Consider the following 12,161-nt stretch of genomic DNA (forward strand, 5'->3'; position numbering starts at 1 on the left):
AAATGCAGAGATAATCCTGGGAGCAAGGATCAGGACTCTCCTCCACGTAGACTGCTCTATTCTTTGTGTGACAGAGAAGCTGCTCCCATGTGCTCTGCCGCTGCCCATGTCCGACAGATACCCTCTACTACCACGAGGTCTAAAGCCAGTGGAGGAAGCTGATGATGCTCTGTAGGTTGCAGTGGTTGAGAACTCTTGTGAGAGGTGTGGATTTGAACTCCTTCGGTTTAAGGAGGGCACTGAACTCAGATCTTTTCCCCGAGCTCTACTTGCTCAGCTGCCACACAAAACAGGGTGGGTGGTAGCACCAGTGCTGGCCATAGTTCAAAGCAATGAAACGTGCTGGTTGCTGGCACTCACAGAGGTGGTCTGGCTCTGGTACAGAGGTTCAGAGTGAATGTGAGGCACGTGCATGGGCGCAAGCAGGGTACAAGTAGGTGGCCAAATCTGGGAGACGGGCACGCCTCTCTGGCCTCTCCTGTGGACTGGGAGAGGTGCGTTCCTGCCTGGCATGCTCTCTACTGTGAATCTTGGATTGTAGTACCTAACCACCCCCTCTTATTTTATATGCAGTTTAGTCATCAAGCTCAGACTTGCAAGTTGTGCTCCCAGAATGACAGTGAGAACCTGAGCACAGCAATGCCTGGCATCAGCATCCCCTCCCCTATCCCACTGCGCTGGCCAAAGAAGCTATCACTTATCACTCTTGGGTGGACATCTACCTGACTGCTTGCCTGTGCTCTCTCATCAGACAGATCTGTTAATCATGTTGCAGCTGATTGCACAGCGCAGTAACAGCTGATAAATCGGCAGCTGGCAAACATGCAGTCAGAGAAGACGTGGAGCAAAACTTTCAGTGTGGGTGACCATCAACTGTTCAAACCTGCTGGGTGAGGGGACTTCCAGCTCAATACCAGGCAGAAGACTTTGGGGAAGAACTTCAACGCAGATCCTGCTTCCCTGCATTTAGATCTAAACTTGATTTTACTTGATCCCCTCAATTCATACTGCTGGTTGTGTGACCTAAACTAATTATGTATCTTGATTTTTGCTCATCTAGTTCACCTACTTTTCTTACTTTGGAAGAAAGTTTGTTATCAAATAATCAAAATTTATCTCATTAAGCAGTTTTCCAATCTCATCTAAATACTATAGCTTTGGTAGTAATCTGAACTGCATTCATGCAAAGTATAAGCACTGCAGATCTCAAAATAAATATGGAATGTGGCTTGTGTATGCTGTGAAACCACAGTCAGTCAAGCTCATCTCTAAAAACAGTCACTACAAACTAATTACTGAGATTGGCTGAGAGCCATCATGTTAGACTCTGCATATCACTGTATCCTGAGCCAGCATTTTTCTTCATTGTTTTTAATTCATGGATTTGCAGAGCAGCCATGAGCAGATGTTGGAACAGACAAAGAGCATTACATAGTGGTTTTTTTTCCTGCTTTATATACCTTACAGAGATTCTTCGTACGGAAATTAGCCTGACCTAATTATTTTTTGTGATTCTATATGCAGTTTGAGCTCTTCTAACACCACTTTAGAACAGCTGCCAGCAATTTTCCCTTCTCATCCTGAAATGACCTTTGTTGGGGGAACACATGTTCACGGAGAAGAGAACAGTCTGGACAACTTATCTTTCTGTTCAAACCAAAAGGCTCTTTCGATCAGAGATGGAAGGATGCTACTTTGCTACTCCAACCTCATTAGAAACATTGAGACTGGAGGTTCAAGAAATACCAATAGATGTATAACATGATACTCAACTTGTATATGACAGTTTTGGAAAAACCTCCGTGATGTGTAAATCCACCTACGGACAAGTCTTTAATAAGGAAGCATGTGGTGTCACCTCAGGAGTTTTCTCATATGCCTGGCAGTACTACCTGGTCTGCTTGAATAGAAATGAATAGGCTGGTCAGAAGTACTTTTAGAAGCTGGAAAACACCATCTTTGGCAGGGATGACTTAACAGGACACAGAAAGGGAGTGAACTCCGTCATAGACTAGGTCAACATCCCAGCCGTCCCGTTACGTTGGTGGCAGAAGTTTAACAAAGGGCTTTCAGAGGCCTCTTCAACACATCTCCTAAATCTGGTTCCAATGCACAAGGAGGAGAGAGGCTGGCTGGTGCACAGCAACAAACCCCGCAGGCATGCATTCACAGCAGCAAATGCTGCAGGTATGTGTCCACAGCATATATGCAAATGCATGAAATCACATGCTAAACCTGATTCAGCTGAAAGCTTTTGCACAATCACCCTTAATATAAGGCACATGGTTTTCATTCTAATGTGCATTTTAAACATTTTAAATCAGTTTTACATGTTTTCAACAGGGAAGAGAAAACCACCAGAATGAGAAACATATCTGAGAGGTAACTAACTAAGCAGCCCTGCAATCCCAGGATCAAAAGCAAAATTTGTCATAAAGCTAGTCAAATATTTACTGTAACGCACACCTTGAAATTATTACAAAAAACTAATAGAGATCAAGTGCCATCTACTGAAACGAACAGTAAAACCCTACCCAGTATATCGATTGGTTGCCTAAACTATATTTCTATAGTTATAAAGAAAGACAAGGTGGGTCTCAAAGCAATGAATGTCAAGTTACGACTGCTGTCATTTGCTTGTTTTTCCCCCCAGTAGCACTCTTAGCATTAAGGAACACTAAGGACAGACATGAAGCCTGTGCTTTTTCAGCCTATTAATCCTTGAGGGTTTGCGGTCACACCGTATTCTGCCAACTTTAGCAAAGACTCACAGCGTGCCAGGTGCCCAGACTTCGAAAGCCAACAACTTCCTATTACTTAGAGAATTTCAGAAGGGAGGAACAGACGACCTGTAATGAAATGCCTCAACATGGAAGCAAGACAAGGCTTGTAATCCAAATAAAATACAAAACAAACTCTGCAGAATTTTCATTTCCTTTAAACACAACTTACATAACAGTACACCTAAGATACGGTATTATAAGGTACATCTACTGTTTTGTTACAACACATTAAAAGTAATACATTTCAAGCTCCTTGGGGAAGCGATGTCCACCTTGCAGCGGCTGGAGCAGGATTTATGAAAGGATGCCAGGGCCCCAGCTCCACGGGGGGAATTTTGGAAGTAGCGCTCTCCCTATCTGCCACCTCACTTGAGAAATCCCGCTCTCAATCAGCAGAGTGTCTCAGCTATGTGAAACTCTTGTTTCTGGGCATGCCTAGAAGCAGGTCAGCTTTAAAAGAGCTCGGTGCCTGGCTCCTCTCCAAAGACAAGGCTGGGTGTTTCACACTACACAAAAGACATCAGGGTCCACACAAAAGCAGCCCAAGGAAAGCTCTCTTCTGCTCTCTGCTTTACTGGAGAAAGGATCCACCTGGGATTTGCAGGGCCAGATTTAGCTTTGAACTGGGAGGAGGCTGCACATCATCTCCCCATCACACCACCTGGGACACGCACTGCGTCCAGCTGTAAGAACCAGGGGAGGAGATGGGGTTCCTGTCCTCTCAGCTTATCAGGGCCTTCTCCAGCTCCTCCACAGATTCACCCAGTTTAGGGTGCCTGCACGTCTTTGTCACCCGTTGCTACATACATAGTGGAATCCAAACAGGCCTGAATTTCCCACAGCTCCCCTGCCTCCATCAGGAGACCCTGCCTAACCCCTGCACCCAACACACCTGAGAAAAGTAAGTTCTACAATCTAGAGTTTTGGGCAAAGTTGGGCAACCTCTGTCTAGTTGCTCTATCAGATGCTGGCTTTTATTTTCTTTTCATAATTGTGGTTTATTTATTGGAACAGGGACTGGGCATGCATTTCCCCCTTCTTCCAGGCTCTTCCTAATCTCGGAATCATAACGACAGGTGAGGACCAAGAGAGATTGAAGGCATCTAAAACACAGCTTCCCCAGGATTTATATAGCTAGGTACGTAAAAGCAAGCAAATGTTCAAAATGCCACCGCTATCTGCAAAGTCCTGCTTAGTTGTTTATGGCTGAGTTTCCACTGTTGAGCCCATTAACCACCAACTTCCCCAATGTCCATATACCACAGTGAAACCAAATCAGTCAGATTTGCATGGCTAAGATAAAGACGTTCCCTTAGCTTTCTATGCCCGCATACAAATACAGATATATAAACAGAAGGAATATAGAGACATATCCACTCAACACTGCTCAAAAAGGATTAAAAGATGTCACTCTAAAGCACAAAAAAAAAAATTTCTGAGTGATTTGGTCACCAAAAAACAAAGTTCAGAGAACACTGAAACTATTTCTGATTTTAATTCAAACATGGCCAGATAGTGGAAAAACAGAATTTTCTACTTTCTGTCTGAAATGATGCTTAAATTTTGATAACTGTCAAATTCCTTTCTTCTTTTAAAAAAGGGGTACAAATATTTTGATATTTTTATTGCTTTAATTTAACTAATTCTTAATTAAAACTAAATCCTTTCTGTTTTTTAATTTTAAAAAAATTACATTTAAAAATTAAAATTAAATAAATTGATTTAATTAAATAAATTTAAAATATAAAATTTAAAATTGAAAAATAAATTTAAAATGTATTTAATTAAGTACATTAATTAAAGCCTTAAAATATCTCTAAGCATTCTAAATATTTTAGATTGAAGATTGTCTTTGTTCAGTCTGAGAGAAAGGCTTTCTTTAATGTTTTGATTTGGTCAACAACAATGATGACAGGATTACAGGGCACTGTTTATGAAGGAAGGTTAAGGGAATACAATTTGTGTATTCTAATCAGTCTGGCAACACTCTATCATGGGGAGGAGGAATACAGCTGGAAAACTGTAAAGAAAACCATTTAACAGCAACACAGGATTCTGGCTTTTGCTGCATTTGCTGCAGTAGATACACAAATTGCAAAGCCTGCTCCAGCTTGACCTCACACATATTTTAAAACAAATACTTAAGAGCGTGCAGTGTGTGTAGCATCGGTTTCTCTTATTTGACTCATATTCCATAACGAATGAGCAGAAGAGAGAAAAAAAGCTTCTTAAATATAAAAAAGACTTTTATTTTTTTTTCACTAAAGATCACAGCTCTTGCCATCTTCCATACCTGCCTCAACTCTGACCTCTAAACCTCAGTGCCCTTCTTACGCCAGGAGCTCAGCCATCTTTTCCAGATGGAGGAGGAGCATGTCCCCACAGTCCCCAGGAGACCTGCATCTCTATCAAAAGGCATTTGGCACTAAAAGGTGAATTGGCTGGCACAGGTCTCACCTTGTCCAACAGCCCAGCGGCTGAGGTGCTCCCTGCAAAAGTCCCATATCTGCATCCCCTACTTACTCAGATTTGCAGTTGGAGCCGTGGTTTTCTCACGGACTACGCGCGAGGCTGAGCTTGAGGTTGCAGGCGTCCTGAGGCGAGAATCTCCCTTTAACAGTTGGCGTCCCACTTTCAGGAGATCTGGAGTGGTATCAGGACAATGAATGGGCCAGAGAGAGAGAGAGAGAGAGAGAGGAGAGTTATGGTGTGCCTGCTGGGTACTTGGCTTCAAACCCCCAGTACAAGAGTAACTAGATTGTACAAAGTGGAAGAGCTTCCCTGGGAGCAGACTCCCTGCATCCCCTCAGCCTGCTCAGCGGCCTGCTACTAGGGCACTCGTCTCCTTTGTGCTCAAGTCCAGCCTCCAAAAGAGGCAAACAGATCTAAGTAGAAGTTTCTTTTCCCTTTACTGAACTAAGTAAACAGGCACCTCCTTTTAATGTTCTTTTCCTTTGTGAGGAAGGACATAAGCACCTAAGTGCGCAAGATTTGTGCCCGAGACCCTGAATTGTAGGTGGCCTGTGCCACCAGCCCAGAGTTGAGCAGATCATTGCTTAGGACAGATGGGATTCAGGCTTTCGCCTTTTACTTGCCCATTCCTCCTTTGTAACTTGCTGACTTCTTTTCGGGATCCTCTATTATCTCTGTGATGTCTGGGTGCCTGCTGCAGCCCGAGAGTCTTCTGAACAAAAGGAGATATATGTCTTGAGGGGCCTCAGCCCAACCAAGCAACATCAACAATAATTTTTTAGAAAGGGTGGATCATACAATCTGTGACATTTTTCTAGAACACTTTAATTTAACAGGAACTTGCAGATTTGGGTTCAAAAATACAAAACACTTGAAAGCCAAAACAGTCTTTGTAGGTGCTACTTTGTTTATTCGTCTTTGAAAGAAATACGTGGCCCTTTGAATGTGTTATCCACACCAATTCAACTCAATTTGTTGAAATTCAAACTCTAAATCTAAAACATATAAAAATCCTAAATAAAAAACCATAGCGCTATGCTCATAATTTTTCAAAGATGCTTTTTCAGCATCTTTTGCTGAAAATATTTCTCTTCAAATTATATTCCGTTCTTATCTCTTGGAAGTTATACAGCACTTTTTTCACTTCAGTGCAATTCAGTTAGCTTATACCCTAAAAATTCTTCACTCCTGCTAACAAAATTCACGGTGCAACGGGAGATACAGGCTGTCCATGTGCAATGCTAGGTGCCTTGGGCAGCGGTCCTCAGAAACAGGACAAACGGACAGTGCCCAAGCCTATGAGGGATGAACAGGAGAGGAAGAGGCATCTAATTAGACTTACTTGAAGATCCAAGTGTGATCTTCAAACACAAACTTTCTTCCGCAAATGAATGTCTAAGACTGGGTTTCCTTTCTGTTAAACAAAACAAAAAAGAAAAAAAGAAAAAGAAAAAGAAAAGAGACAGAAACCGTACTTGGCTTCAGTAAAGGCTAACAGCAGAGCTGTCATAGACCTGATGAGGAACACAGGAGATTGGGGTGGGATTCATCTGACTAAGCATGGATGTCTCTAATGTAGACACCCATGTCTGAGCCAGCCTCGGTCCCATATTTAGGCAACCGAGAGTTCGTCAATATAACCAGTGAGTTCAAGGTACTCCCTCACCCCCGAAACAGCTCCCACAACGGCCAGGAGAGAAATGGCAGATTCACCTGTTCAAGCTGTTCCACTTCTGACCAGCAATGGGACCAGTCACTGGAGCAGACAAGGGGGGTGCCCCCCCATCTGCAGCCCACAGCTCCTGAAGGTTGTCTAAGGAGACCCGTAGATTCGGTTTTCACCTCTTCTGAATCACAAATACCGAGGGATTTACCCCAGGCAGAGGAGCCCCAGCGGGATCCGCCGCCTGCGCTGGGTCCGTTGACCCAACTGGCAGGGACCGGTCAAAAACTGCCAAAGGGGGGACCCAGGCGTTCCGATGCACGCGGAGGGGGCTGGGCTATGCAAATGAGGGAACCCCCCAGCAGCCGCTTCCCCCCTGCTGCCAGCCGCCAGACCTCACAGCACCAGCTGCTACAACACACCAAGCCTTCACAGGGTGACGCCTCTCTGTGCTCAACTCCGGGATGCAAGCTTCGAGGTTAGCGCGGGCTTCAGCCTGGGCACGGCATCCTCGCTCACGGAGGGCGACATGCGCGTGCTCATTTCCCTCTGAAAGAGTTAAAAATAACATTAGAAACCCTCAAGCTGACACAACAACATCTTCAACTCGTTTAAACTAGACACAGGAGATGTTTCTGTGATCCTAGTTTTTAAGAACAAAAATACATGCTTTTTTGAGCCTTCAGCCGTTTTAAAAACCATTAGGTGCTGCCACCTCCTGCACATCAGCCCTCCTGCATTGCTTTGCCCTCTCCTGCTGCGTTGCTTTGCCCTCTCCTTCCCCTGCTTGCCAGGCACTCACCACAGCAGCAACGTTCTCCTGGTAGACGGTCATCATCACGGCGTTGGCAGGACCAAAGCTGATATAGGTGGAGTAGGCTTCCAACACGGCCATACTGAGGTAGAACAGAGATGCTGTCTCCTGGCAGATGACAGCCTAAGAACCAAGGATGACACAGTCATTCCCAGGAGGGAGCACACTGCAAAGGGGGGAAAAAAGGAACCCACACAAGCAAGCCCCAGCCTGCAATTTGGTGTGCAGTAGCAGCAAAGGAGACCATTGTATACCAGTGGTACCAGGGAGGGGAGAGGCCCTGAGGTTTGTCCCATCCACTTACCAAGGTGACCCAGGAGCTACTGCCCCCATGTGCACCGCAGATGTAGAGGCACAGGAGGGTGATGGACATGACAAAGCAGAACACAGAGACAAACATCACCCAGCCTTGCAGCATGGGTAACTGGACCTTCGAGGATGCCACCAGGATCCAGACAAGGCCCCCAAAGATCTGCAAGTGAAAGTGGGAGAGAAAGCAAGCATGGGGTAAATCGGCTTATCCAGGGCAGAGCCAAAGGCCACGCACACCTCTGGCGCTAGCACTGCACATGGCAATAGCCCAGGGATACCTCTGAGTTCTTCCCAGCCTCCACTTGAAACTGGGTATTTAGCTGGGAGCACCTGCCTCTGATCTTGACCCAAAAAAAGCCTGCCTGTGGCCCTGCCTCCTGGTGTCACTGCCATTCATGCCCTCCCCACATCAGTGTGCTCAGGAGGCTGGTTCAGACATTTCTGAAGGCTGGTGTCGATGAACAGGGAAGCTTATCCCAGTAGGGCATGTTTGCTTCACACCCAGCGTGGCAGATACCTGAAAGGAGTGCTGTCAAAGGCAGCTCAGCTGCACAAACAGCACAGACATGGCCTTAATGAAGGCCACGTGAAAATGTTACCCTGAAAGGAGAGAGAACAAGCTGAAGAGAGGTAATACCGCCAGTTTTACTCTCTGGTAGGGGAAATAAGGTTGGGGCTCCCAGCTTCTCCTGGGAAGGAGGACTTGTATTGCTGCTCCAGCTATTTGGGTCTTCCTTCGCTGGCTACACCAGAGCTGCACAATGCACCAGCTGCTGCTCCAGTCGCAGGTGGGACCCCATTCTTCTCACCCAGGCTTGGGAGTTTGCCTTGGGTTTTTTGGTGGGATGGGGAACGCAAGGACAGCTACATCTAGGCTCTACCTTTTCTCCACCAGCAGATTCCTACACCAGAGGATGAGAGCACAATGTCCAATGCTGCAGAGTGTTGAGCTGCAAACGGTGTCTTTGCACTACAACACACTCAGCAGCTTTTCTCTGCCTCAAATCAGCCCAGTTGTTTCTTGAACCTGTGCAAAGTTTAGTCTATGCAGCATCCTGTGATGAGGAGTTTCTCGGCTGAACGCACACTGCGTGGAGACTGGTGCTGCTGTGGGGACCTATCCCTCATCACTGGCTGGTCTTGGGCTCGCAGGCAAATCTCCAGAGGTAAGACAGCCTCACTGACTCTAAGAGCATTCTGATCGCCAGTGTATCCCAGGCCAGCCTTTGCCACCATCCAAGTGCCAACTCATACAGATCACGGCATTTCCATTTCCTTGGAGGCTTTTTGCAAGTGGAGAAAAACGTTTCTGATTTACAATACTCAGAAAATGTTACATCATTTGTGTCACCCACATTTGTAGGAAAGTTCATTGGTTACATTACACAAATTGATACATTAAATCAAGGATGCGGTTGAGACCTTGCAAATATCTGAGTGCAAATAGGTTGGCCAAAGTGCTGCTGTTTTGCTGCCTCTAATAACAACCAAAGACTGACACTTGAAAACTAATCCAGTCCCTGTAATAAATCGTGCAATGACACCATGAGTGCGTTGCAGCTAAAGGTCCTGGAGAAAACCTCACCGCTGCTCCATTAAAATCCAACACAAGTGGGGTGAGATAAGAGGTTGGGGGAAGAAGTATCACTTCTCATTTCTTACCACTCCCCAACTCTCCTTTCTGCAGGATGTGATTTCTCACTCAGACAAGTATGTTTGCGTGGTTTGATTACTGGCTTTGGTTCAGAAGAGTCATAAAACTGAGGAAAGGGTCAAGAGGCTTCCAATAAACACACAGCAGGTTGGGGACAACAGTCTAAGGAAAAAAAAGTCTTTTAAATAGCCTTTACAAAGCAAACATATCTGCTTTCAGCTCGTTTCAGCTTTTCCACGTAGGCCTGGCTATCCAGATAGGCAGAAGACTCTTCAAATGAAATAGATTACAAGAATGAAACCCAGCCTCACAGAATAAAAATGGTAGCTCTTAATCAGCACACCCCGATGTGGCAATCGTATGAGCTGCGGGCAGGACCTTCTGGCTTTTTCGCATCTGTCTTAGCAATTGAAATGACAAATATTTTTGTGGTTACCGTATTAGTCCACTGCAGGCAACCTTGGATTCCGCTATGGACTGAGAAACTCTTTGTCCTTCTGAATGCTGTGATATGAGGCAGCTGCCCCTTTTGTACGCAGAGATAATACAGCTGGACGACCTAGAGTCATAACGCCTCCAGAGATGGAGAAATCCAGTTATGCAACATTCTTCTTTCCCAGGTGGTTCCTTGGCCTTTAGGATGCACATTTCCAGATCTTACCCAAACCAAAGGATAGGGTGCTTATTTTCGTCTCATTAAGCAAGCTGCCTTGCCAAATCCCCTGGAGAAAGGGATTACAAACAGTTCAAGGCACAGCCACGACCGTAATATGCTGATGCCAACAGCATGTTCAGCACCAGGACCACCGTAACCCAGTGGTAGAGGTGGCTGGCAAGTGTCTGCCCCACCAGAACCTCCACAGGGACTTTGTACCCACCTTCATGCAGCTGCAGGAAACCTAGACCATGCTCTCAGGCCCTGGGCAGAGACCAAGTCCCCAGAGCGTATTTGGAGGAGCTGAGGCAAACTTCTCCTTATACATCAGTAACGCCTGCTTTACTCCAATTCTTCTTTGCTCGACAGCTAGGAGAATGAAGTAAGTGCTGTAAATCCCAGGAGTGTGGACTGACTTGGGTGGCAAGGAAGGATTTGGTCACAAAGGGCAAAGTTGAAGTTTTAGCATTAAGTGATCTGAGTGCCATTCTACAACCCTCAGCCAAGCCCCTCAGTGCTGGATGAAAGTACTCAGGCTTTGGAACAAGCCTCTCAAACTGTTGTGAGAAGAGCAGGCTTCATGGGCAGAAGACACAGGAAAAAGACTTTAGTTGAAACTTTCCATCTTCTAGTCAGTGCTCGCAGCAACTGCTTTTAATCACCTGTGCCAAACCTATTAAGATTATGATCTTCTCCTGCTTAAGGAAACTACAATATGGGAAGAAGTTATAAGGTGTTTGTTCACTCTTTGCTCACCCACTGTTGCCCACACACCCAGGTCCAGCGCTCTGTGTCTTCAGCTCGGGAACACTGCAGCTGAGCAGAACGGCTTCAGCAGCCTTGAGTCTTTGCTGCTGTGAACAATTACTTCAGCTTGCCTTTAGCCCCTGCTTTAAGCAAACCGTTTATCTTCTGCCTGTTTCAGCTGCTAAAATCATCTTCCAATTAATTAATCGGCTCAAATTGGCAACCTACTTTAAACCTACCAGCAACCCCTTCCATTTTGTTAGGCAGGAGATTACAAAATGTTTACAGATACACCACAAAAATCCCCTGCAGACTAAAGGAGAGCTTCAGAGCTCCCAGCTCAGGGCTTGTGCTTTGCTCTGAGAGTGAGCTAGGCATCAGGGGCTGCCCTCAGACCCCTATGGCTCAGAGACCTGGCACGGGTCCTGAACCACATGCTTTGTATGAGGTCTCATCCCTCAGGCACCTGCAGCATGAAGCGTGCTGGATGCCCTGCAAACAGGATCTGCCCTCCCCAGGAAGAAGCCAGAACTCACGATTTCAGGAATGAAGAGCACATCTGGAAAAGTTGTCAGAACAGCCAGGCCGCTGGGCAAAGAAGCGGTGGAAGTTGCTGAGGACATTGTGAGCCTCTCCCACGGTGACTGTCAGCTGCTCTGGCTCTAGCTGCTGGAGGTAGCTGCCAAATGCAACCTTCTTCCTTCCCTCCCTCTTTTCCTTCCTTCTGTCCCTCCCCTTCTTCCTGCTCTTCCTCCTGCCCTCACTCCTTCCTGTTGGCAGATGAAGAAAGCTGTGAATGGCACAGGTGTGGCCAAACCCTGTGACCAGGGGCTACTTGGTGGCTGATGGGAGCCACATGGGAGGTTTTCAGGAGATGTGAGGAGCCCTGAGGCATTTTGAGCACAGCTGTCTGTACACAAGCTGAGCGTGTAGGGCAAGTCCCTGGGTGGTGGTGGGTAGCACTGCCTTATATCTGAGGGCAGTAGGGAAGACCTGTACACATCCAGACAGGCAACGTCTCATCCCCTTTATTTGCACAGTAAATCAGCTTGTCCGCCACC

General features: G+C 46.1%; 2 protein-coding genes across 2 annotated transcripts in view; both read right to left on the minus strand.

The window, feature by feature from the left end:
* Nucleotides 1-11,723, minus strand: part of LOC142055626 (myelin and lymphocyte protein-like) — a 35,164-nt gene extending 23,441 nt beyond the window's left edge. The window contains exons 1-3 of the mRNA XM_075089743.1: nucleotides 11,637-11,723; nucleotides 8,037-8,204; nucleotides 7,667-7,855 (exon numbers count right to left, since the gene is read on the minus strand). Of these exons, the coding sequence (XP_074945844.1) occupies nucleotides 7,667-7,855; nucleotides 8,037-8,204; nucleotides 11,637-11,723 (444 nt within the window). The remainder of the gene's footprint in view (nucleotides 1-7,666; nucleotides 7,856-8,036; nucleotides 8,205-11,636) is intronic.
* A 344-nt stretch (nucleotides 11,724-12,067) lies between these two features.
* Nucleotides 12,068-12,161, minus strand: part of LOC142055627 (myelin and lymphocyte protein-like) — a 38,098-nt gene continuing 38,004 nt past the window's right edge. Inside the window, exon 4 of the mRNA XM_075089744.1 lies at nucleotides 12,068-12,073. Within this exon, the coding sequence (XP_074945845.1) occupies nucleotides 12,068-12,073 (6 nt within the window). The remainder of the gene's footprint in view (nucleotides 12,074-12,161) is intronic.

The sequence above is a fragment of the Phalacrocorax aristotelis genome, chromosome 3 (assembly GCF_949628215.1).
Source record: "Phalacrocorax aristotelis chromosome 3, bGulAri2.1, whole genome shotgun sequence".
Lineage (NCBI taxonomy): Eukaryota > Metazoa > Chordata > Aves > Suliformes > Phalacrocoracidae > Phalacrocorax > Phalacrocorax aristotelis.